Source organism: Chinchilla lanigera, unplaced genomic scaffold (assembly GCF_000276665.1).
Source record: "Chinchilla lanigera isolate Chin_1 unplaced genomic scaffold, ChiLan1.0 scaffold00007, whole genome shotgun sequence".
Classification (NCBI taxonomy): domain Eukaryota; kingdom Metazoa; phylum Chordata; class Mammalia; order Rodentia; family Chinchillidae; genus Chinchilla; species Chinchilla lanigera.
In genome coordinates, this window is record NW_004955408.1 from 22,198,192 (window position 1) to 22,226,054 (window position 27,863).

At 42.8% G+C, this 27,863-nt stretch overlaps 1 protein-coding gene across 3 annotated transcripts in view; it reads right to left on the reverse strand.

The window, feature by feature from the left end:
* Positions 1–27,863, reverse strand: part of Slit3 (slit guidance ligand 3) — a gene marked incomplete at its 5' end in the record, with an annotated part of 603,472 nt that overhangs the window by 478,705 nt on the left and 96,904 nt on the right. For all 3 annotated transcript variants that reach the window (XM_005376304.2, XM_013509153.1, XM_013509145.1), the window contains 1 exon segment: positions 13,293–13,364. In XM_005376304.2, the coding sequence (XP_005376361.1) occupies positions 13,293–13,364 (72 nt within the window).

Sequence of the window (27,863 nt, forward strand, 5' to 3'; positions counted from 1 at the left end):
AAGAGCTGCAAAGAGATGGTGGTTTAATTTGTTTAAAAATGATCAGAGAAACTGTTGAATGGAAATGATGATGAAGGAATATGAGATGAGGCGGGTAGACTGGTAAAGAGGTCCTTGCAATCATTCAGTCAAGAAAGAATGATGGCTAATCCCAAGGTGAGGGGAGCAGAGACAGAAAGTGACAGAGCAATTATTAACACAAGGTGCAGGCAGAGCTGACACCATCTACCCAGTCCCTATACCGCTCATGTCAACAACTCTCCACCCAAGGAGACAGGAAACTCTGGGCAACTCTGTCCTTGCCTGCTTCTGCTTCTGCTTCTGCTTCTGGCCTCATTAGGCTTAATGATCTTCTATCCTTCACTCTCATTTAAATAAAGGAAGCGCTTCACATCAGGGCAGAGGGTCTGGAAAGGGTACTATTAGTCATGGAAGCTATAATGATTATTTCTAAGATAATTTTCTTCAGTGACTGAGTCCTTGGGATCTGTGGTTGACAATAATCTGTTCCGAGTTCTAAAATAGAACAAAAGTGCCTGAAGATCTTGAGTAGAAGCCTGACCCAGGCACATCTCTTCCAGGGACAACGTCTCTCTTGAGACGGGAAAACATTTGCAGTAACAATTTACTGTCTCTGACACAGTTCTTCCGGTGCCATCTCTATGCACAAAAATACCCATTATGAACCACAGAAACAGCCTCCCTTTTACCACCTGCTCCTGCCTTTCAGTCCCCCAGATCTCACCAGAGCATTGCTCAATAATTGGCGCTAATTTAACAGTCAGTATCTTGCAGGAAAGTGAATTATATCTGTGTTTTGTTTCAGTGCTTAAAAGGAAACTTCATTTATCCTTCTGTGATTGTCCATTAGAAGCAGGGTTTTATAGGCACATGCATGGTATAGTATGTTACGTGTGTATGTGGTATTTGATATATATGTATGTGCATGCTATGGCATGATGTGTATTGTGTGATATGGTATATGTATGGGTGCAGTATGGTATGCCATATGTTTGGGAATGGTGTGATATGATGTGTGTATTTCTTGGTGTGGTAGGATATATGCATGCAAGGTGGTATAATGTGTGTGGTGTAGTATTTCTGTGGTGGGATATGTCATGTGTATGCATGCCCTCTGGTATTTTCTGTGCGTATGTGCTACAGTATGCTGTATATATGTGTGTGTGGTGTGGGTTAATGGGTAGCCTGGTATGGTATGTTTTGTGCATGTGTGTTGGATGGTGTGATATGTATGTGCTTATGTAGTATGTATATGTGCATGTGCATTTTTCAAGAGTAGTAGGAGACAGAGATACAAGAAGATGACTAGAGCAATGGCATCAATAAAATTGATTATCAACCATTTTTTCCTATGTTACAACATAGGGTCTTCATCCTTAAAATAATTATCACGGTCAAGTTTCCTTGAGCACTTTGATTCCTAGCCCAGAGTTTCACAAATGCCTAATTCAATGAGACTGAGATAGAGTGATCAGTCCTAGGTTACCCGTTCACACTCCAGGACATCCAGTTCTCTCCCTTAGCAGTTACAACATGGTTCCTCTGCTTGGAGAAATGCCGGCATGATCTTATATCTATTTCACTCAAAAGTTGACTCACTGACTAAAAATTCAGTCCAGAGCTCTGGACACACCAAGGAAAGGCCAAGCCATCAGCTCAATCACAGGAAACTCCACTTAGCCAATGATGGAGAGCTTTTGGCTATGCAATAGGGAGTGCCAATCAAGAAGGGGCCACACTTCCAAGCAGGCGTCATCACCACAAGCAGCATAAGGCGAATTAGAGCAGGAATGATGGGAAGAAAAAGACATCATGAATAAAACATTAAAATATTATTCTAGACCATGAATCAAAAACGCAGGTCCAGCACACCAAATTCAGAAAAGGAGCATGAAATTTACTTAAACTTCTCCATTTCTATTTGGTTTGGCCAATCCTGTGTTATCATAGTTTTGCTGTTATTAGTATTGTGTCAACACTTTCATTACAGTCCTCAATCTCTAGGACTTGTAAATGAACTGTAAACCTTATAAACGGAATTTAACATTCAAATCCAGGACCCCGAGCCCATAGGAAAACCAGGAGAAAGACCGAAGTTACAGATGCTTATTTTTTGGTGTGATTTAGAATTATGCTAGAATCTGGCACATCAAATGAAAACTCTCTTTGTTCCCTGGAGAGATTCCCAAATGTTGGTTGAAAATGAGAGATGATTAGGCTCTTTAGAAATGTTTCTGTTGGTGATAAATGAGTTCAAGAACAAATATTTCAAGATTATCAGATGTGGGCACATTTACATCATTCAGTTAATTAAAGAATGTCTGTTTGGGGTCTGCCCACCTTGCCAGGCTACTTTGCTATATACAGTATGGGTCTTCCTTGATATTTAACTCGCTTCACAGTTTCCACCTCCAGATAAGGAGAATGGGGGTGTCACGATATGCATGAGGGTGTGCTGCTGGTCCTCATTCTTAGCAAACAGCATACTCTTTATTTGTGCACCCTTGGTGATCACCAGGAAACCCTGACTAGGTTGGCTGGCGCTGCTACATGCTACAGGGTCCCGAGTGTAGCCCTGGCATTGTACAGAAAGGGCTTGGCTGTCAAGATTCCAACTCCATAGGTGGGACCCAGCCAAGGAAGCCTGACAAGGAGCCAGGTGGCAGGAAGCCCACATTCCCACCCTCTGGGATCTGATTAGACATTTCTGGGTTCCACACTCAGCATCCTAACATCCAGTGCACTGGAGGGTCATGCACATAGAGCAGGCGTTCAGGTGCTTTAGTTGACCCTGGTGACATAGTTTTCCCCTCTGGGAATCAGGCAGGAATGTCACCAACAGGGAATTGACTGATTTCCAGGTATCAGCTTGGTGTTTGTTTTATTTTTCCATTTTCCTAACTTAACTGTTTTCACATACAGCATGAGGATATGCAAAGGCTTTCAGCTATATACGCAAAGATATGAGTTTGTCTAGCTGTCAGCTGTTAAACCATCACCAGTTAAAATTCAGCAGGTTTTCTAGAGCTCTTATAACCCTTTCTCCTTACATTCTTCCTCTCTCTGCAGCCGTTCAGTTGGTCGCAGGCTTTCAGTGTAACAGGTATCATCGCTGGTTCACGTTGGTCACCAAAGGTTGGCCTGACTTTCCTAGAGGGTGGCTTTTCTCATCCTGGTCCATGATATCCCTTGAGAACGGCACACTCACCTTCAGAAAACCATCTTGGAACCCCCACCTAGCAAAAACCCTTACCTTCAAACCAAAGAAAATACTAAAACCATGAAATCACTTAAGCTACCCTTCCAAAGAAAGGGAGACTCAAAATGTTTTATGCAGCAACCTATAAGAAACTCATTTTGTGGGATGTTTCACATTCCAGTTCATGGTTTATTCCCCCATATATCCCCGCCAGTAATATCAAACAGATGTGGCAAAGAAGTCTGTGCAGAATTGTAAAAATTACAAGCATATTCTGTAATTCCAAAGCATTGTAAAGTCACAGCTTGGTTTTCTTTCCTTCTTTATATAAAAAAAGATTCAAAACAATTTCCAAGTTGGCAGAATGTTCTTGGTGTAAGTATCACCTGATCACTTTAGAAAAATCTTCTGTTGGCCCAAAGGGCTCAAGAGATTAAAAATGTAAATCCCAACTTTACCTTTGGTAAATTGCAGGGAATTTAGAAAGGTCTGCTTGCTAGCATGTATTTAAATCCATAAATTTTTCTCTTTTAATGTTATAAGTCTTAATATCTGACATCTCAAAAGCATGTGTTCATATACGCTTATGAGAACATATAAGTTCAAAATGCTGAATCATAAAATCTTCATAAATCTGATTCCCCTCTCTCTCTCTATCACTTGCACATTCAAAGTATAGTTCACTACAGGCATCACATAGTATAGTTAGACATAGAATGGGGGGGTCAGAATGACCTGGATTTATTACTGATGATTTAAATCCCTCAAGACTCAGTTTTGTCATCTGTGCAGTGGGCACAAAAATATTTTTTGATACCAGGAATTGAACTCAGGACCTTATGCTTGCCAGGCAGGAGCTTGTGCCACTGAGCTATATCCCCATAAAAATATTTATATGAGAGGATTCTTAGAGGAAAAGGAGTTGGTCTATGCATAAGGTAACTAGCATATAGTATGTGCTCAGTATGTGTTTGGTTCTTTTTCTCTTCTTGAATTTATAAAATAACAGGGGTTAGCCTAGATTGTTGTTTCTTAAAGTATGCTCCATGAGTGACATACACCAAAATCACCCAAGCGAAAGTCAAAGTCAAATCCTGAGGTATATTCCAGATCTAAGGAGCCCAACTCTGTGTGGGGTGATGGCTGAGAGAACAGCATTGAAATGATTTTTTCTATATGCTAAATTTGAGAACCAACTGTAGCCTGAATTGTTGCTCTGCAGACAGTGGCTCCAGCCCAGCAGCTCCACTTGCATTTTGTTAGAAATACAGATTCTGAGGTCTCATTCTGGATTGGTGGAACCAGAATCCACATTTCAACAAGACCCCCAGGTGTTAAGATGCCCAGTAAAGTTTTAGAAGCACTGGCCTAGGTCAATTTTATTCCTAGCTCTAAAATTATATGGTGTAAAAGCCTATGTGAAAATTCCAACAATCAGTCCACGGGGGGCTTCCATGCTCAGCTGGGTGAATTCTCGGTGGAGGAGAAAAGAAGGGACATTTACCTTGCCTTCCCTCCTGCCTTTGGCTGGAGTTACTACACAACGACTGTAAGTCTAACAAAACAGAAGCGGCAAGAGCAACATGGCACCCACTTTAATGCATTATTTGTCCACATGCAGATTAAAGTAAAACTTACTTTCAAACCTATGATGAAACTTGGAGGCATGCAGCAGCAAGAAGTAGGCTTGCTATTACAGTACTCAGGGCTTTGGGAACAGAGAGGAAAAGGACAGAAAAAAAGAGACATAGTCTGCAGGGATATTTTCCAAGAGCTCAGGGTGGGCATGCCCCCTGGAGAAGTGATTTCGGCTCTGTTGTGCATAAGCCAGACTTATAGTCCCCTGGCCTCAATACCACAGGCCAGGTACCAGACCACACTCAACCCTGTCCTCTTAGATAGAAAACCGAAGTCTAGAGAGGTCAAGTACCACGCTGGGACCACACAGGTACCCAGGATCAGTTCAAGACCAGCCAGCAGTCTCTATAGTCCCCACCATCCTGATGGATTGGGTTTTCTACCATCCTATTATCATCTCACCACATCAGATAACAACTGCACTGGAAAATTGGCTGGTATGGTTTTTGTTTACTTCACTGGTTTTTCACTTTTATAGCACTGTTTCACATCAATGTGAATTTTTATAGAGACGCATATTACATGTAGTTTTGTTTTAAAGTTGAGCACAACATTGGAATACTAAGGTGGCTGCAAAGGCATCCATGAGTAGCAGAAAGTACTACCTAGAGGTGTAAGGCTCCAGTCATTCAAATCTGGGGTCAGTTAGGGCTTCAACGAGTAGGAACTAGTACCCATTGGGCTTTAATCAATTACCAAATTCCCATAACAAAAGTATACAAATCGGAGTTGGAATGTTGGTTCTGGAGCCATGCAGGTTTGAGTTTGACCTTTAGCTGTGCCAGTTACTACCTCTGTGACCTTTGGCAATGTGTCTGAACCTCCAAGAGGCTGTTACACGGGGAGACCAGTGCATGTATCTCCTAAATCTGAGACAGTGAGAGAACATATATGGAGCACTCCGTAGAGCAGCTGACCCAAAGGAAATGTGCAGCACTCAGCGTGGGACTCATAAGAGCTGACGTGTTTCCCACCCCTTTCCCCAAGTTCATACTCTGCCGCTGCAAATCTGAGTACCTCAGAATATAACTGTAGTTGACATGAGGTCTTCAGTGAACATGAAGCTACTAGAGTGAGAGCCCAAACCAGTATGGCTGGTGTTCTCCTGAGAACAGGAAGTGACACCAGGGCCATGCATGCACGGAGGAACAATCATGTGGAAGGCAGCACAAAGACAGCCATCTGCAAACAAGGACAGAGACTACAAAAGAAACTAATCAGACCAGCACTTTGATCTGGGACCTCCAGCCGCAGGACTGTGAGAAAAGAGATTTTCATTGTCGGAGCCAGCCAGCCTGTGGTATTTGTCATGGTAGACCGAGCTAACTAACCCAGCAACTAGGATTATTATCCCTCTTGTAGTGTAAACAACTGAGATGCAGAGAGAGAGTTCAGGTCTCTCGCCCAGGATCATCAGAAAGCAGACTCCAAGCACACATCCGTAAGGTTCCAAAGTCCTTATTCTTTGCTCTAATATCAGTCTGCCTCAAAGAGGAGGATGGCATTTCTGAAGGTAGCTTCCAGGTTTTGGGGGATGTAGGGCAGGTATACACGTGTGATAAAGGCAGAACACAGTACATGCTCGGAGGAGTACCAAGCAGCAGTGCTGCATGTGCAGAGGAGAGCTCATTCATTGGCGGTAAATTGCCTGGAAACTGAAGTCTCAGCCTTGCATTCTTGGATAGGGAGGTTGTTCCACCATAACAGTCCTGTGACTTGTAGCTAAATTGCTTGGACACATTTCATATTGTTTTCAGCTGCCTGGGGATTAACTGCCCAAGTCTCTTGCAACTCCACTGCCCCAAGGGAAGGACAGCAGGTTTACCCGCAGTGGCATGTTTTCAAAGGTGTCAAATACCTCATAGAACTGAGTGGAGAATAATTACAGCCCTTCCTTCAGCCACTAGCATAACTGCCTGTGAAGCTACAGGGTTTTAAACCATTACCAAATGTTAAGTGGATGCTCTGGACCTGAATCCATAAAGGTGGCCCATCAGGACTCCAGCTGTCTGCTCACACTCTCATAAGGTCAAATGCAAAAAACAGTAGTTTCCCTCAGCCTCCCTAAAGCTGTCCAATCCAGGCAAATTCAGAGGGTTTTTAATCACTGTTTTCAGCTTTCCTTCTGTTCCTTGTGAAGAACTTCTGGCAACATTACCACTTAGCATTTAATAACCAGAAACCCTTCGCTCACTGCCTCTCCCATGTGTAGCTGAAAGAAAAAGCTGGAAGTGCATACAAAGAGGAGAACTCAATAGCCTCTATGTCATGTAACAGAGGACACCACCTTGGCTTCTCTAGATGAAACAACTGACAACCAGAAAGGCAAAGCTGTACGGCTGCACAGCTTGAGAGCAGTGAGGCCAGCTAGCTAGTTCTCCTACTCCAAGGACAATGTTTCCTCAACCCTCCTCAATTCTGGATCCTGGACTCTGGCTGCTGAAATGTTTGCAACACAGACCTCAAAACCCCAGCATATGCACTACTCCTATACCCCAGCTAGCAAAAGCTAACCATAGCTATCTTTCACAAAGCACTCACTTTGCACTATATTCCATGCTTCATGGTGGCCATGGATGGTTTTCATTTATGCTCACAGCACCAGAGAGAGATAGGTTCTGTTACAGTCGATTTTACATGATGCATAGGAGACTTAGAGAGGCTACGTAACTTGCCTCAGGTCTCATGGTACATGACTGGTACCCATTCTCCCTTTCTCTGCCCTGCCTCGTCCTATCCTCAGTCCTGAGTCAGGTGCCAGGGAGCCTTGACAGAGCACATTACACAATCCCTACACTAGACAACCTTCCAGTAGAATGTGAGTGAGCAAATATTTATTGAGGGACCAGGGCATGACAGAGACTTCCCAGACACTCTGGACTATAGCGATATTGCCCCAAGCTCAGAGGTACTTCCTGCTCCAGGATTTTGTGGCCCATGCTCTCTGTGCTTGAGAACAGCCCAAGAGCACAGATGCAACATGATGCACACATAAGGCAGATGGTGCGGGATGTGAGGGAGGGTGGGGTGGGAGTAGTACTTGGAGATGTGACAGCCCCACTGTCAGTCATTGATGGCATAACTTCAGCTCCCCACCACGGCTTGCATGGCAATGTGGGATGGTAGCAAATGAAAGGACTTCACGGAAACACGATGTGTCCTGACTCCCAGTTCTGCTGTCTCCTGGCTGTATAACTACGGACAAGTTTGCCAACCCTTCTGCCATAGTTTGGATCTGGAATGTCCCCATCAGCCCATGTTGTAAAATCTTGGTCTCCAGGGTGGTACTGTTGCGAGGTGGTGGAACCATATGAGACAGTGACAGCAGGTTTATTCCTGAAGCCATAATGATCAGTGAAGTGAGCAGTTACATCAGTTGAGGTGGGGAGTCTTAATAGAAGGTCCTTAGGTCCTCAGGGTTATGCTCCAGGGGGGATTTAGGACTCTAGGATTCTTCTTCTTTCTCTCTGTCTTTCCTGGCCACAAAGCAAGCAGTTCTGTCTTTCACACATGCCTGCTGAGGTGTGCTGCCCTGCTGCTAGCCCAAAGCAAGGTAGTCAATCAGTCATGAACTTGATGCCATAAAACTATTAGCCAAAGTAAACCTTTTTGCTTTATAAGTTAATAATGACAGATGACTTGTTACAGCAATGGAAAGCTGATTCACAAACCTTCAAAGCTTTAGAAATACTTTTAATAATGGTTTTGTTGGCAGGACTGTGTAACAGTTGAATCTGAGCATAGCATAGTGAGGTGCTACTTCGTAGATATGAGATGTGATTGAAAAACATGGTGAAGGTTTAAATTTTTAAAAATTCATTACAGTAAAGAATTACACTGGCACTAATGTCCTGAGAGAATTCATAATGTTGACCTTTTACGATCATTTTAAATTTGGCAGAGAATGAGAAGTCACATGGTGCCAGACCTGGTGGGTAAGGAGGATGAGGACACAGTGTAGTATTATTGAAAGCCTGCCTTTCCACTACATGGCACTTAACAGCAGCATTCACTGGATTTTTGATCACACCTTATAAAGACACTCATAAAAGAAGACTTCCAGAACTGCTTAAGAAAGTGGCAAGAGGGGCTGGGGATACAGCTCAGTGGCAAGTGCCTGCCTGGCAAGCGCAAGGTCTTGAGTTTGATTCTTGGTACAAAGAAAAAAAAAGTGGCAAGAATGATGGGAAATGTGCATTTGAAGTGAGGGGGAGTATTTTTGAGGAGATTAATTGCAGCATGTCTTTCACTATAATACATTTTTAAACATTGAAGCACACTGTATATTTTGATTACATCTTGTACATGGGATTTATAGGAAAGTAATGTGAATTTTCCAATCTTCACTTTCCTCATCTGTAAAAGGGAAGTGTTTTACAGATGGAGAGCTATGCAGGGAGCTCGTGACAATGGAGAAAAGCATATTCTCTGAGGTCAGCTACTCAGAGTTGAATCCTGATTCTGTCACTAGGTACTGTTATGATTGTGGGCAAGCGCACTGACCTTTCTGAGCCTTGGTTCGCATGTACAGAATAGTACTAACTATAGTACCCATCCAAAAGGGTTGTTAGGAGAATCTAATAAGTTAACAGATATAAAATGTTCAAAGCAGTACCTGGCATTCAGTGTGTCTGCTGGTGTTATTATCTTACAGTGTCACTATGAGGCTCTCAAGCACTCATTTATAGTACTGGGAATTGCACAAAGTAAATGCTCCAGAAACTCATAGATAGCCATTCTTTTTATGACTGGCATCCCTTCCTCTGTCTTCAGATCACAGAACTACCCTCTGCTGTGGGGAACCCAGTCTGCAGACAAGCAGAATGAACACATGACCCAAACTTGTTCGGTCAGAGGATACTGTGAGCCTGAGATCACACTATATAATCAGTGGCCACCCTCAGTTCTTTCCTCCCAGACAGCTGACAGAGTCACTGTCCACTGGGGTTGCAAAATTATAAGTTGTGAGTGTTCTTCTGTGGCTGGCCACCATGGCCTCTGTCCCAAGATGGGGTGAGATGAAGTCCTAATGACATCACCGAGCCCTCTCTTCTGGTTATTCCTGAAATTGTAATTACCACTGGACTTCTAACTTGCATGAACTAATACTGTTCCTCTTTGAGTTAAATTTCAGCAGCATGCCTGGCAAGTAAATTTTAGTGTTATGACCTAGCCTAGATTATCAATAAATATTGTTTCCCTTTCCTGTCTCTACTCTAACCATGTCTGTGTATGCCACCAGTCCTTTCCACAAGTATTGTTTGGATAAACAGTGACTATTCAGCAGTTTTTGTGTATAAGTCTAATAAAAAAAGAAAAGTAACGTCCAGAATGACTGTTTATCCCACACGACTCCCTACAGAGCCATCAGTTCACACAGCCCCATTGAGCTTTTCCTGGGATACGGCTCACTGTGTCTATTGAGATGTAGTGCTCTTTGAAAACAGAGCCAGTGGCATATGTATACACACTCATGATTGCACAGTTATTGATTTCTAATTTGTACCCTGCTTACTTTCAAAAAGGCCCTGGAGTGGCTGACAAAATAAGACAAAGACATAATAGGGCCATTAAGAAAAATCAAAGATCAAGCCCAAAGAGAAAAAGCAATTGCTGATTATAGCTCAAACCTGGGTTAATATAGTTGCTTCAATAAAAAAAAATTATATTTAGCTTGCAGCTTTCTGGCAGCCATTCGGAATGTGCCATGATAGGGCATGTGGAGAACTGGGCATCCTTCTTGTTGACAGCTCTGTACCCACACAGAAGTGAAGCTAGAGCAAGTCCCCAGGGGAAAACCTACTGGATGAATGAATGAATGGATGAATCGGTGAGTGAATGTACAAATGAATGAATAAGTGAATGAATGCTGGATAGAAGAATCAAGTCTTTCTGAGAGCAATGTTTATATTGCTGAGAGCAATATTTATTTTCATATATTCATGCTCATCCAACTATCATTGGCTGAATATCTATGAGTGCCAGTCTCTGCACCATACCAGGGATTCAAAAGGGACAGTTACAAAGATGAGTTGAATATCATTCCTGCTTTCCCAGCTGCACATCTCTGTTTTGCAGCTAAAGCTCTGTGTAATCTGTCTCAATGCTTCTTGCTACTCCTAGTCTTTGCACGGGTCCCACAGAAAGGAGACCAGGAACTGAGCTCACAAAGATGGGAGATTATATGAACAGCAACTGTTGTCTTTGCCCTTCCACTTACACAGTGCTTTAAGCCTAGAAAACACACAGTCGCGTCAGTATCTCATTCAATACTTGCAGCTCTTTTGCAAGGTAAGGAGAGAAGAGGAGAGAGAATCTCTCTGTACTGATGAGGACATCTGGGCACAGAAGCTCTCTGTTAGAAAGTGGAAATCAGAACATAACCCATGGGTTTACATGCGCCTGTGTCTGGCCTCCAGCATCTCAGACACCTGTTAATACTACCTGAACTTCCTCCTCTTCCTGAAACAGAATCAGCCCTGTACAAACTAGGCATCACCTTATGGTCATACAGAGGATTCTATGGGCAAGAATGAGCCCATTGGATAACCAGCAGCAGTTAGAATACTTAGAGCCCCTCCCACTCAATGCCATCCAACATCTCTAGTCTTAAGGTACCTTCCTTTTGCTTACAAATGGATGCTGAAATTCCAGATGAATAGCATACAGTCTTCACCACTTACTTAGTTAAGCTCAGGTTGGAAAGTCACAATACAGTGCTGGGTGGAGAGATGGATATTTAGTGAGCCTTTAAGGGAAGAGCTGTGTCACTGGTCCTTTGTGTCTGTGAATTCCACAATGATAGATTCAATGAACCACAAACTAGACATATTCAAAAAGAAATGCATCTTTACTGAACATGTGCAGACATTTTTTTCTTGCCAAACAATATAGAATGTAACTATTTACTTAGCATTTGTGCTGTATCAGGTATCATAAATAATATTGAGATGATTTAAAGTATACAGCAGGATGTATGTATGATCTGTGAAAACTCTATGCCATTTTATATAAGAGATTTGAGTATCTGTGGATTTTGTTATCTGTGGGGGTCGTGGAAACAATAACCTGTGGATACCTAAGGAAAAGTATACAGGAAATAGGAAGTTAAGACCAGGATAGTTTCTGGTACATCCATTTGGTACTGCATTTCTAGCTTTGCTAGACACTTGGGCTGCTAAACTGCACTTCCTTGCTCATCCAGGTGGATGCAGACTGGGGGCGTATCCTTTCAGATTTTTAACAAAATCAGCTAGGTGGACCAAACAAAAAGGGCATACATGACAAGGAGAGCCCTTGACAAAATACAAGAGGCAAGCAAGACCAGTGGTCCACTAGAACACTAGCCAGCCCTGATCTGTTCTTGTTCTATCAAAATGCTCCTTAAAAATACATTGATGAACACAGTGTGTGTGTGTGTGTGTGTGTGTGCGCGCGCGTGCGTTCCTAAGGCAAAGCTCATTCTTTAGTATACACATTGGCATGTGTTTCACATTTTCCTGTCTTTTGCAGAACCTGTATGCATGGTTTGACTGCACAAGTAGCTATTAAACACAGCCATTGCGAAGGAGAATGGTTCACAACATGAACACCTTCCCAATAACGTTAGAGTTTTCCCAGCCAGACTAACAAACTCACCACCGGACTTCTAAGTAGTTAGACACTGTGTCACTCCATTCAGAAAGTCAGGTCTCAGACCACGTAGTTTATCCCATAATCTACAGTAGTCACTGCCAGAAGGACTTCAGATTCAAGATCACGGAGCTATTCATGTTCAATAATTAGCACTTTCCAAAATCACCCACAAGACATAAATCTGGGTCTCAACAACAACCTGCATTGCTAGCCTTCAACCTTCTCTGAGTGAATAAAAGCACAGAGGTATCTCCAGATCTTTCCTCTTCATATCCTGGACCATTCTGGAAGATAGACCAAAATTCCAGGTGCTTCTTCCTTTTCCCATCAAATTATAGACCTGAAGACCCAGCATGGTCGGTCTGGCAATGATGGGAAGCAAACAATGGACACGAATATGATGTTAGCCAGCAAGACACTGAGGTTGAAAGGCTTAATTCAAACCATACTCTCTAAGACCACTGGAAGTCTCGTGCAAATAAACTCACCCCAAAATACCCCTCAGGGAATTTCCCTGATGCAAGTTCAGATTCAAATTAAACGGAGGAGTTTCCTCCTTGAAAGAACATCCACTCCACATGTTAACAGTCTTCACTGGCCACTTACTGCCACCAATCTCTGCATAAAGGAGCAAGAAGTCAGGCCTGCAGATTTACAGAGGATACGCCATTTCCATGACCTGCTCCAAGTTTCCATGCTGGGGCCTGCCAGGCTCCACACAGCATGGGGCACCACACTAAGGGAACCATGTTCTTGTCACTAAGGCGCAAGGTAGAGAATACAAGTCAACTTTACTCACAGTCTGGTAAGCTTCGGTGTGCTCTGGAAAAGCATTTCTGGAAGGACCTGGAGCTTATTTTTGTTCAGACGCCTATGGAGAAAAAGAAGAATGGAAAGATGTCACTGAATCCAGTGTATTTATAGACACTACCTCAATCATTCCATCCATCCATCCATCAATAGGTATTAAGAGACTTGATATTTCAATGTTCAACATGTGTAAAGCATATATCATTTTGACAGAGCTTGTAGGCAAGCTAGAGATGTAAAGTTAAGATCAGTCACAAGCACAAACACAGCATGTGCTGTGTTCCCCCTCCTGCGGTAGGAGTCTACTACAGGCATCACACATGGATTACCACTGATCACAGAATTCTTTCCTATGGAACTCAGACAGACAAACAGAGAAGAGGCCAAGGCTGATGACCATGGGCTAAGAGACCAGTGAGTCTGTCTTGCTGGCTCACTGGGCCACATGAGGGCTGTGTTAGTATCTCCATGGGTCTTTGGTCTTTCAGCCTTTGTGGGCTGCTTTGCCATAAGAAACTTATAGACTATGTTTTACAACTGTGTTGGTATAAAACCAAATACATTTATATTACATGATACTTATTTCAACCTAAAAGTTTATTTTCTTTTCTAACTTTCAAAGAAAAATTATTACAGGCCCCTACAATATTGTGGGCTATTATGTTTTGGATTTGGAATGTTCCCCCAAAACCTCATGTGTTCAGAGGTTGGACTTTGGAAAGGTAATTGGATCATGGGGGCACTATATTTACCAGTGTATTCATCCACTAATAAGTTCAGCAGCTGACTGTACTGTTAGGAGGTAGGGCCTAGTTAGAAGTAGATCACTAAAGACATGACCTAGAATAGTGTATCTTTCTTCCCAGTGCCTCCCCTTTCTCTTTACTTCTGGACCACAGTTATGTGTCCACCTTTCCTCTGTGGCAAACCTTTCCACCCTGCTATTTCTGCATCTGATCCTGCCAACCATGGACTGAAGCTTTGGAAACTGTGAGCCAAAATGAGCATCTCCTCCTTTAAGGTGTGGTGTGAGATATTTTGTCCCAGCAGTGAGGAAAGTAACTAGGACATGGCTCTTCAGCATGATCGCCTTTGTGCCTGATGAAGAAATCCATCCTGCATCAGGAACCAAAGTCTAGGCATAGGGTATGGTTTGATATAAAACTCAGCTCAGTAGGAATGGCTTTTGTTGGATGATGGTCAACAGAACAAGCCAAGGCTCTCCTGAATATGATCAATGCTGAATGTCCACAAAGAAGGCCATCTGAGTTTCTGAGGGACACTGAGCCATTGTGATCCCTATGAAGGCTGCTTTCTTGCAGGAGTCAGGGAGAGAGAAAGATCCTGTTCCTTTCTAGCTCCATGTCATTCTGCCCTAGCACCTACTCACAACCTAATCAGTGAAAGCAATTCTCCTCTTTCACATGAACCCCCAAACCATCGTTTAAGCATATACTTCACAAACCCTAGAATCCTCTAGCACCAAATTTCATATATGTGCTGCTGAAGTGAGTGCTCCTCTAGTGCAAAACAGCAGTTTATAGCTTAGGTGAATTTTTCCTGAAGCCCATACTCTTCCCCCATGCCCTGCATTCACTCTCAGTAGACGTCATTTCCTACATGTTGTTCTTCTTTCAACTCTTTTGTACCTTCTCTTAATGGACAGAAACTTCAGCATGGTAAGGAGACTAAAGGAGATCAAAAAGGGCTAAACCCGGGAGAGAGGAACATTTAAAACACTGTCTAATTAACACTCTTTCAAAAAGGTATGACATGAGCTGATGGAGCTCATACAATGCACGGATGGTTGTGATCAGGAATGCTGTCTGGGAGGTTTCTGATTAGCAGGAGGCAAGGGATAAAGGTTCAAGGGTTTGGTGAGACAATCTTTAATTCCTCACTCAGCTCTAAGAAGGAACTCACTCCTGGATTACTGCTCTTTTATGATTTTAGAATTAAAAAATTATAATAAAATTATGTAACATAAGATTTATCATCTCCATAATTTGCAACTCTATAGTTCAATAATGCGGAACAGATTTATCTTATTGTACAACTATCTCCAGGACTGTTCCCTCTTCAAAACTATAATTCCATACTCCTTGAACTATGATTCCCTACTTCCTCCCCTCGTAGCCTGTGGCAACTACCATTCTGCTTCTTTCTCCATAAATTTGCTTTCTGCTCTTTTGACCATTATTGGTTGTTATAGTTTAGATGTCCTAGATGTCACCTCAAAGCCTCAGGTAGTCATGGGTGGGCTTTTAGAGTTTATGACCGATCCATGATCCAATGCTGGGGTTATGCGTGTGAGTGCTACACCCACTCTGGGGCAGGTAGTTTTGTATATGTAAGGGAGAGAAAGAATCTGCTTGCGACATTCCTCCCTTTTGCTCTTGTTGCTTTTGCTATCTTCTACCACCATGAACTGTTGCCCTCTGTGCTGTGCCACTCTACCTTAGAGCCACCCAAGTATGGACTGAAACCTCCACAAACTGTAAGCTAAATAATCCTTTCCTTCCTTAATATTGGGCGTCAGGTATTTTGTCTCAGCAATGAGAGAAAAGAAATGAAGACATTGGTGTCCTCTGTTCATTTGCTAATGTCACAGAAAGGGAAATCAGGGAGCAAGAGGTGGAATCCAGCTCCTGGTTTAGAGCAGCCTTCATGTGGTCAATGCTAAGTCACATTATAACAGGTAGAAACCACTGGTCCTGGAAAAAGCATGGTGTTTTGGGGTTAGCCAGGGTTGAATTCAGGTCTAGCTGTATCATGCTCTTACTATATAACCTTGAACAACTTACCTAATCTTTTGAGTCTCAGTTTTATAACTGCAAAATAATCCTACTTCTTTAGCTTACAGTATGTTTTAGTGAATGTACAAGTGTTTACCACTACAGTAAGAGCCTGGAAATAATAAAAAGAATAATGATGACCGAGTCCTACCTAGATGTCAAACATTGTGCTATATGCTGTCCCAGCAGGACCTATACTGCAGTGGAGCCTGCAGCTGGTATTGCTATGATTCTTGTCTCTTACATAAGAAGTTCAAAGCCCAAGGAGATCAAGTACAATCCTGAGGCTATAGTGGTAGCAGCCAGTAGCTTCAGGATTCAGACATGGTCAGCCTGGCTGCAAAGCTCTGGTTCTGAACCACTATGGAACTCAAAATTTTCAGTAAATGACAGCCCCCCGTCTCTTTACATTTCCACATTTCTCTGCTTCTTTTCATCCTGGAATGCCCGCTCCTCCAGCATAACCCAGACAATGACCCATCTATGTATACTGCCCTCCCTGAAGAGGACTCTCTTGGAGGTCCCAAGAAAACCATTTCTCTATATGGGTCTGTCTGGAACCACCCTCTATTGTTGCAGCTGTATAAAGCCTGGTAAGAGTTACATTCTGGGACACAATGCTCCAGTCTAGGCAAAAGTTCTAAAATCGGGCCCACCACTGTCTGCAGTAGATAGGGTGGTTCGTGTGTTAAAAGCCCTAAACCAAAGTTAAAGCTAAAAATAAAACAAACTTGGCTCTGAGGCTCCCGGAAGGGAAGGAATCATTTTCATTTCTTTGCCAGTATTTGTGGCTGGACAAAAATAAAAAATGCCATCAAATTTAGCCAGTTGTGTACTGCCGGCTCTGTTTCAAATCCTGAATGAGGATTTGAGGTGGCCAGGGTGGGCTCCATTTTAAAAGCCTCGGGGTCTTTCCACTTCTGCTTGGGCGGGTCACATGCTGGTTCTCCACATCAGGAGTTTGATACTGTAATTCCAGATCATTCCAGCATTTATTCTTGTTGACTTAGTGAACAGAGAGGGCCTGGAAAGTGTTCCCTGAAAAGTTGATGAGGGCTCTAAGGTTCAGAAGGTACATGTTCCATGTGACTGCTATAAACACAGCCTGGAAACAGGAAAATGAGTGGAATACAGTGTGCTACTCTCCTGTGAGAAGAACAGGTAAGTGCTAGGCTGCAGGCAGTGACTAGTGGCCATAGGGCACTTGTGCCACCTGCTATATTATGCTGGGTCCATAGGTAGAAATCTCTAGCCACAGTTCAAGCTGGTGAGCAGGACTGAATCAGACCAGTACAATGACAGAATTCAAGAGGCCATCAAGCAGGACACCACAAGATAAAGCCTACCCAGGGGTCCCTCTCCCTTTAAGATCAAAAGTACTTCTTAGCTTTATACTACTACAGTGGAGAACATCAAGGTCAAAACCTCACTGACTGCTGAGTTGCAAAGTCATATTTGCTTTTCAGCTTAAACTGTGAAGCTCTAGAAAACACACCCTTATTTTTGTGGAACTTCTTGATATGCATGGCTATGTAAGACATAATTGGAAGGTTTTGTTACTTTGTTGAATTCATCCATTTAGCCTACCATTCTACCATCCATCCAGCTATCCACTTATCTATCCATTCAACTATCTATCGCTTTAACTATTCATTTATCCATTCATCTAGTTATCCATCTATCCATCCTTCCATCTATCCACCCATCCATCTATCCATCTCTACACTCATTTATTCATCTCTCTAACCACCATCTATCCATCCATCCTTCCATCTTTCTTTCCACTCCTACTTAAATAAGGAGGGCTGGGGATATGGCTCAGTGGCACAGTGCCTGCCTAGCAAGCACAAGGTCCTAAGTTCAATTCCCTGTACCAAAAAAAAAAAAAAAAAAAGGACATACAAAGGTGGATAAGAGGCATCCCTTTCCTTTAAGCATGTCATATGCTAGTAGAGGATGTAGATGTGAAAATAAAAACTGTACCATGATCTTGTAAACAAAGGTGTTGTGGGATTATGGAGGAGAGGCAGCTACCCTGTTCCAAAGAGAGGTTAGTTTTGGAGGATGAGTGTGATTCTTTGAGAGACGTGGACAGTGAGCTCTTGACTTATAGTATATGCACTCCCAGGGACCGCCAGGTGGCAGGGGAGTGGACTATACCACTGGAGCATGGAGGTAACTTGAGAGAAGAAGTGATAAAGTTGGATGAGGAGACAGAGGCTGTATCATGAGGGGCCTTGTGGATCACAAGAGAGGATTTAGGCTTGGCTTTTTATGGAGTGAGATATGGAAAGGGTCTGAGTGAGGGAGTGGTCATCTGGTTTGAATTTTAGAAAGTTCTCTCTGGTAACAATAGATCTGGTTTGGAAGAGGGTGAAATTGGAAGCAAAGAGACCAGTTAAGAAGGCTCCTGAGTAATGAGTGTGACTCTGTGAGGACTTAGCTGAGGTAGTCAGTGGTAATGGAGTGTAGGAGATAGATGTGAGGTATAATAAACAAGGTTCTATGTCTGAATGCATGTAAGTGTTGAGGGAATTGCAGGCATAGGCATATTAAAAATATCTCCCAGGCTCCAGCTTGGTTAGCTGACCTTTTGAGGTAAGCAACCATCAATGAAAGAAATAGAGGAGGGAGAAACCCCATGTAGAAGCTGATGTGTTTGATTCAGAATTTCTGTACCACTGAGGTCTCTCAGATAGGTTGTGACAACCAATAGGTAGTATAATGCAAAAACATGAGTCACGCCCTGTACGAAGCACTCGGCAGGTCTCAGTGAATCCTCGTGGAAAGGGAGCCAGTATTCCTACTATCAATGAATAAGGACATAGAGGCCCAAGAAGGTTCAGATCTTTGCCCAAAGTCAAATGCCACCAACATGATGGTTAAGGGCTTTGAAGCCAGATACAGTGGTACTTAAATCTTTCCATGATTCTAGTTGCAAACTGAATTGGATGAGGAAACTGAGTCAAATTTCCCTGTAAGGTAGACATTGAAACTAACCATTGAATTTGATTCAGTTCTTGTCTAATTAGGTTTGCAACCGGAATCATGGAAAGAATTAAGTTTGTGAACCAAGGTACCACTGTATTACACCTGTGTTTTTAATGACTATACATAATAATGCTATCTCAATTAGCCCTTCAGTATAAATTGTCTTGATTTATCATATAATATGTGGGTGTCATCACTCTATTAAATTCTAAAGGTTCTTCAGAGTGGGAACTACCTGTAAGACATTTCTATGAGCCAACACAAGGCCAGGCTCACAAGGTACCTTCCAGAAGGTGAATTTCATGAGTAAACCTAAGGACAGGAATGGCCAACTTAGGTAGCCTGAGGATCAGTGACCTGCCGAGCTAGGTGGAGGGGGCCATCAGTGTGGAGGATATAAGACCCCAAGAGACTATCCCCAGACTCCTTTGCCTTGCTTTACACGGTGAGCGGGGAGTGAGGCACACCGCTGGCCCTTACTAGCAAAAGCACACAGCTGGGTCCTTTAGGGTCACCCACAACACATCAAGTCCTTTCCTTTTCTCAAGAAGGTGCAGCTAATGCCTGTGGGAGGGGGAAGTCAGTGTGTGAGCCCCAAAGGTCATCAGGACTCCATGCTTTAGTAATGATCTCAATCGGTTTCCTTCCCTCAGGGAAATTCTTACCAACCTGAATTCTCTTCCCACCGGTACTTTCAGAGACACCCCTGTGTCTACACTGTAACAGTCAAAGTGGCTTTGTTATTCAGGGCAGAAGTTTCACACCACCCGTAAGGGAGAGACAGAGAGGATTCTGACCAGGAAAGCCCAGGGAAAACAGCAAACTCTAAGGCAAGGGCAGAGCCAAACCAAAGAGGTCTCAAACTTGAGCTCAGAGTTAGCAGCGTCATCCAGGAAGCTGTACAAATGTCACTATAAATCAGGAGCAAAAACTTAATGGCAACTATGGACCAACACTGAATTTATTTCCGTGGTTTAGAAACAAGTTGACCCGAGGTTTTGCTTCCATGTCATTCAGCGTGTGCTCAATGACATTTAGATTGGCTAGTGCCAGTTTTAAAAATTGGTATTTTAAGTTTGCAACTTTCAAATGTCCTAATAGCAATTAGAAACCTTTATTTTTTGACATTTCTAAGGGGGAAAAACTTAGTTGCCACAGTCTAAATAAAATTCTTGCCCCTAAGCAGTTCTTTATTGAAGTTGTGTGAGAACCCTTTAAAAAACAAGTTAAATTATTTTAGGAACATAGCTATTGCATAATAGCAAAACATATATCTCACAGGATACCTGAGCAGGTTGAATGGTTTAACATCTTCCAAGGGCTTTGCAGTGCTTCTCAAGGGCTCAATAAATGGTAGTTGTTCTAGCTACTGTTATTTTCATTACCTTTAGCCCTAGGTGCCCAACATATCAGAACTGCAGGTTTATTTCTCCTCCACTGATGACTGTATTGGTCAGCAAAGCAGAAACAAATGGACTCCAAACCGTCAGTGGTTAGCACAATGAACACTTACCACCCTCACACAATGGTCGTGTACAATGCTGTCGAGAGCTTGTGCCCTCCGTAACTGTAATACTAGAGGAGAGAACGGGAAAGAAGCACACCAACTCTTCACTCTTTTCACCCGGGAATGATAAATATCACTTCTGCTCTCAGTCTATTGGCCAGAACTAGTCAGATAGTACACACTTAACTGCAAAGGAAGCTGGAAAATCTACAGAAACACTTGGATAGTTGGTGAGGACTAGAATCATGATAAACCTACGTGCTTTAAGCCTCAGGCAGCAAGATGATCATTTTGTCCGTATTCCTTCTTCTATGGGCTGTGTTAAGCGTTATACATGTATTGTCTCACTTCACACTTAAAACAACTCTTAAAGTAGACATTGATATAGTCATAACTTAAATAAGGAAATGGAGGCAAAGAGAGGTTATGTGACTTATCTAGAGTTAGCTTGTAAGTAAGGCTTGGCTAGAGGTCTCTTGAAAATTGAAACCTATGATTTTAATTCTCTGCCATTCTGCTTCTTTAATTCTTTGGTACTTGACCAACTACCAGAATGCTCAAAGAGAAGGAATATTTGTCTACAAATATTGGAATGCCATCAAGAAGGAATATTTGTCTACATGACAGCTGGAAAAACTGAGTCCCAACAATCTAACAGTCTGATCCTGTACCTGCTTGGCTTTATTCCTCAGGGCCTGTTTACCTGTTTACTGGACCTGCCGCTCTAGTTCTGGCCCTATATCACTGCCCCAGTGCAGGGGCAATCCTGAGTCAGTCATCTATTAAGAACATTTATGCTTGTTTTCAGATATAATGGGTCTGAGTATTCCAAACTTCCCCAAGTGTGCTCTCAACTCCTGCATACTCTGGTGGCTGGTTCTTGGTGGCCCACGTAGCAGCCCTATATAAGAAGCTCTTAGAGAACTCTGGGGCTTTCCCTCTATCTCACCTTACTGAGACTAGCTCAGAACCAGCTTAAAGACAAGCATAAAGCCGTACTAACATCCCCTTTTGAACTTTCCTACACCTCATATTGGACCAATTTTCCTCCAATTACATAGCTGTTAGGGAATCGCACAGCATATCAATGGCCTGAGATTGCTTTGCCTCTGCTCCCTGCCCCAGCTGGTGCCTTAGGCCCAAATACTTCTGCATCCAGAAGACCTTGATGTCAGAAGATAGGAGCTGAGGGCGAAGAGAATGGCAGGAGTTCTCCCTATGCTGCTATAGTAGAAAACTGCATGAGTGAGCCAAAAGGCACTGACGAGTTTTGTGCCTCCAGGGTTGCTGACCTGTAAGGCTTAAGTCATTTTGGCTGGAATAATGCAAGGAAACCCCAGAGGCTGTAGCCAAAATGCTACTTTAATTAGGACCAAAGTCAAGAACATGGGTCTCTGGAGGAGTGGGGGGATCTCTAAATGGTAGGATGTGGAATTATTTCATACATAGAGGGATAAGACTCTAGGAAAACACATCAAGGGTGGGAGAAAGCCCACACATGCATGCATGGGAATGCATGCGCACGCGTGTGCACACACACACACACACACACACACACACTGCAGAGACAAGGCCCATGCACCTTAAGAGTCATGTACAGCTTCAGAACTTGCCAAATCTACTCTGAGCAGTCAGACCACTTGATAATGCCAAAGCTCTGATCCTCAGAGTAATCTAATAATGGTATCAACATGACAGGCATCTCCCCAAGCTCCAGAATCAGGCCTGGATCCCTTTTGAGATCTTTCCAGCTTTGAGCTTTTCCTGATTCAGGCAGGGCTTTCGCACATGCCGGTCCCTTCTCTGGGAATGTACTTCACCCTGTTCCTAGGGTGGGAGCTGTGGAAGAGTTAGAAAGTGGTCAAATTCTGGAACTAATTGAAGGAGATAGGATTTTCTGATGGATTAGAAGTGAGGTGAAGATTAGATGTATAATGCTGAGGCCTTGGCCGGGGCATTAAAAATTTTGAAACTTCTATTACTCAGAATGGGAGAAGATTGGGGTTAGAGCACAGTTGGAGGGTAGTGAATAGATTTGGATCAAATTAAATTTTATATGCATACATATAGCCAAGTATAGATATGTAGTGACAACTGAAGATACAAATCTCGGGTTTGGTGATAAGACCAAGATAGAGGTATAGATGGTATTTAAAGCCATTAATGTGAATATGGTCATCACAACAAGCTGATAAAGAAGGAAACAGGAATAAGGTCTAAATCCTAGGCTATTCCATATATCAGAGACTAATGAGAAGAGGAAACAGTCACTAGTGTGGTAAGAGAATCAATAGACAGTGGACTTGTGGCAGCCAGATGAAGAAAGAGTTCCAAAGAAAGAGGGACATAGCAAGGGGATGGGGTTGTCAGCTGCTGCTGAAAACAGAAAAGTGAGGGCAACATTATGTCTAGCAATATGGGCTTACTGGTCACCCTGCAAGGAGCAGCTTGGTGCAGAGATAGCATGAGATATTAGGTGGAGTGTTTCAAGAAAGACTAGTAGGAAGAAATAGTGAAAAGCAATAATTTGAGGTGTTATGCTGTAAAGGAGGGAAAAAGTGGATTGATAGCTCAGAGGGGATATTCTTTGAGATGGACGAAACTGACATGTTTATATGCAAATGAGAATGATCCTGAAGAAAGGGTAAATGAATGATGCAGAAGTGAGGGTAACATTTTTGAAATGAGGCTTCTGGGCAGGAGGGATTCTCATGCATAAGAGATGGCAACAGCCTCTGACAGGACGAAGAATGGGTCATCTGTAGCCAGAGCAAGGAGGTAGAAATTAGGGGACAGTTTATGGCAGATGGGGTTGAGGGAAGCTGTGGAACTCTTCCAACCACTTTGGTCCTCACAGGGAAAAAAGGAAGCTCTACTAGCAGCAGAGACAGAGGAAGGGGAAGGAAATGTCTGATGAGTGGGAAGAAAAGGTGAGAAACAGTGGTCTAGGAAGGGCTGGAGCGTGGCCAGCAGCAGCCAGTACCCACTGTAGGTTAGTAGTGATCATGACTTGTAAGTGAGATTTGTCATGTCTTTTTCTTTAGCCACGTTCAAGTTCCTTGGTGAGAGGTGCAAACTGCAGCAGGTAAAATTCAGCCAAGGGCTGAGTTTTTCCAGGTAACTATCATGGAGGGCAAAAGGGGCCAGACAATTGGAAGAGTGTGCTCATAGTAATTATAGGCCATGAAACCTATGCTGAGTAACAAGGGAAAGGAGGTCATTAGGTCATTAAGAGATTAGGTGGTCATTAGGTCACAGTGACAAGAAAACATTCTGTAAATTATAGGTCTCTACAAGGTCTAAGAACTCTTAAACAGAGCGTGAGGCTGAGGCTTAAAGAAGCTGTGCTATATCATCCTAGCTCTCCCCAGAGCTGCGTGACTTTGTGTAACCAGGACACTCCTCTGAGCCCTGATTTCTTTCGTCAGCAGGATGAGTGGGTTGTATAACATGATTCCTAAGATCACCTATCTTGCTCTCCTTAATGAGATATGGATAGGAGGCATACTGTACTTGGATTCTAAGTCCAGCTTTCAGTGAACGATCTTTAGGATTTAACTTCCCTGTCTTGGTTTTTCACATGAAAAATGGGAATCACGGTACCTACTAGAACATCCACTCAGATGGTAAATGGCAGGAGAAGAGGAATTATTGTCTGTGTGGGCCACTGCAACTCAAAGTTTAAAACACTTCTTATCATTTTGTTTTGAGGTCATGTATTGTTTTTGTGTTGTTTTTATTTTTGTCTTCATTGTCGTTGTTTTGCTAGATTTTTTCTCTTTAAAATAAGAAAAAATTTTTAAAAAGTTTAAAACACTTTCTAGCAACCAATAAGTGTTCAATAAACATCTGCTGTTTGACTGAGTAGATGAATGAATGAGTGAGTGAGTGAGTGATTGAGGGCATGAACATCTTTACTGATATTTCCTAGAATTACTGAAGAAAAAATGTGATAAGATTGGTAAACTGTGGAAAACAGAAAGTGCTGTAAGTCATGCCATGCTTCTGCTGGTAATTTCATTTCTCACTGAGAAAAACGAGTGTTTCATTAAGAATCTTCAAGACTATTGCAATCAAGTTCCCAGAGGATCACAGTCACAGAAGACAGATGCAACCCTACCATGTGCTAGCAGGAGCATCTGGAGAGCCAGAGCATGAGCCATGCCATCTCTTTTGTGTAGTGGGATGGGGTTCAAGGTGGGGGCCCTCTTCAAAACAGAGTGGTGGTAGAGTCAATGTGAAGGTCCCTACACCATCAAAGGGAGGTTTCCACACCAGCAGAGTGACAGGTGCTGAAAGGAAAAGGCAGGAGACCCCCAACGGCTTTCTGTTTTCTGCGCTGCCTGGGCATACATATGGTAGAGCTATGTTGAATGTTATGTTGGGACACGGAAGAGAACTGAGGATTCCTTGGAATTTAGCACTGCTCTGTAAAAACACACAACATCAACACATTAGGCATGCCATGAGCACCCTAGAGTTACTGTCCAGGCATTTATACTAGAAGTTAAAAGAAAAATATTTCACGTGGCTATGAGGAATTTTCTCCTACTTAAAATCCTCAAAACAGTAAAACAAAGCTGATTCTAAACAGATTGGCGTGAGGCTCCCCACATCCTCTCTGGGTTATTCTAGGCCCTTCATCAGAGTCTCCAACCTCTTGAACCCACACAGGTAGGAAACTGACAGATGCAAATTGAAAGAGAAAAACTCTAGCAAGGAGATGTCAGGGGGGTCAGGTGCGACTCAGCACAAATTTTCTAGAAGTGCACTGTTTAAAATGATCCTGTTTGAACCCATTGGCCTTTTCTTTTTGTTCTGAATAAGTTCAAAGTGAGAAAGGAAAAAAAAAAAAGGCCTGACAGCGAAAGATTCAAACATTCCTGGCTTGCGAGTGAGTGAGTGACAAATTTCTCTTTCATTTTTGTTCTAAACACTCATACTTGGCAAGATCTGTTAATGATGGTTCGCTTCTCTGTGTTTAGTCATTTAGATATATATCTACATATCTAGCAACACAAAAAGATCCTTTAATAAGCCTTCTCAGGCATGAGCCAAAGAATGTAGCATAATTATCTGTGACCAATTCTCATCTATAACTAATTAGAACTTTACTTTCTCATAGCATTTCCTTTTTGGTTCAGGTTCAAGATTCTTTCAAAGAAAAATTTCCTAGAAAAGGAAAATACCTGGATATTATTTGAACTATAGGATGGGAGGAGATCAGGAGGAAAGAGGTACTTTTCAGATTGTGTTATTACTTTGATGTGACTGAATCTTCCTTAACTTATTCTATTTTTTTTTTTTTTTTAATGCTTTTCCAGCATGGGAAGGATTTCTCAACCCTCTGGCTATTGCATTTGAACTGAAGTCTGCAGAATAGCTTAAGAGCCCGCACTCACCTCCCTCACCCCCACCTCAGGCGAGCATTTCCACATCCCAACCACAGCTTCGAGATCCCATCCAAACTTGTTGGCGTCTCAAGCTGAATCCCAGATGTTCACTTAGCAAGAAATAAATGAATGGCCCAAGCTGCGGACTGGACCAATGAGCCGCACAAATAGATTCCAGGTGTGCTGGCCTCTGGACCAGTGTACCTCCCTCTCTGTTTTACACACACACACGCACACACACACACACACACACACGCACACACACATGCGCGCGCGCGCGCACGTATGCCCCATCATCTCCCTATGTAAAACTAATATAGAAGAGGCAGAGCTAGTTGCCTAACTTGAATAACATCTTTTTAGCTGTGGACAGAGTAAAAGGCTCCCAGTGCACATCCCTTTGCCTTCAACTGTCAAAATCATAGCACCTTTGTGTTCAAAATCATTCTAGGCCCGAAAGAGATTAGAATCGCTAGGTGAACTGGTAGCACTTTTCACTGTCAAACTTAGCTACCTCCTGTGTTTCCTATATGGAATGGTCCAAATGTTTGGGTCCCCCCAAATTTACATGTTGAAATCCTAACTCCCAAGGGTAATGATATTAGGAGTGAGGGCTTTGGGAAGTTAAGTAGGCAATCAGGGTGGAGTGCTCATGAAAGGGGTTAGCACCCTTATAAAAAAAGTCCACAGAGAGCCCTCTTGCCTCTTATGCCAGGTGAAGACAGAGCTGGAAGTCACAGCACCACCTATGAGTTGGGCATTTTTGTGGGAACATAAGAAATAAAGACCACACACCAAATCTGCCAGTACCTTGATTTTAGTCTTACCAGCCTTTAAAACTGTGAGAAATAAAATTTCTGTTACTTATAAGCCACCTAGCCTATGGTCTTCTGTTGCAGTAGTCTAAATGAATGAAGGCACTGTACAGCTCACCTTACTGTAAATTTATCAAGTGCCTCCTCTTTGCTTAGCTGGGGGCAAACAACACAGGGAAGAAAAGAGAGAAAAGGCAAAATCTGCCCTCGAAGAACTCACAGTCCTGTTGAAATAGCAAAATTCAAGTCACTCAATCATGTATTGAGAATTGCAGTGTTTACTGAGTATCTGTCATGTATGATGTTCTGAGACACGAAGACCCACTGTGGGAGAGGAAGATAAGGCCATTAGTGGCTACAAGAATGTGTGTTGTATGGTAATAAAAAATCAAAGAAGGAAGCTGTGGGACATATGACTTCCTGAAGGAGGCAATATTTGATCAGTATCTTGAAAGAAAAGGAGGAATGAGACAAGGGGTGAAAATGGAGAAAGAACAGAGAATACAAGATCAGAAGCACCAAGATGAAAAGACACAGAAACTATACCTCCTTTTGTGTGCAGAGCAAGGGATACAGAATGCTTATGGGCTGGGTGGTGAGCCGCTTACTGGTGCTGGTCCTATGAGCCTTAGAATGTTTGTGATCTAAGCCCGTAAGATCAACGTATGTGAAATGATTATAAGTTGGAGGAGCAGGTGATGAGCATGGCCTGTAAGCAATGCAGAGAGGCAGAGCCAATGAGCATACGCAGGAGGCATGTCTCAAAGGACAGGCGAAGAGAAGAGGGTTAGGTTTCCCATGCTCAGTGGGCACTGTGGGCAAAGCTATGAGCCAGTGACTTTCCATGACAGCGCACAAACGGTAAAGAGCCTATCATGACCCAGGCACTAGACAAATGTGGAGAGTGAATACCGGACAGGTAGGTACAAAGTGTAAGAGCTTCTGGGTGGTCAGTGGGCCTCCAAATGCAGCTGTCAGATCTTGCAAAATTTTAGAGGGCAGATACACATACGAGCATTTTCATTTGATCTATATTTCCTATGTTCTTACAAAAATGCC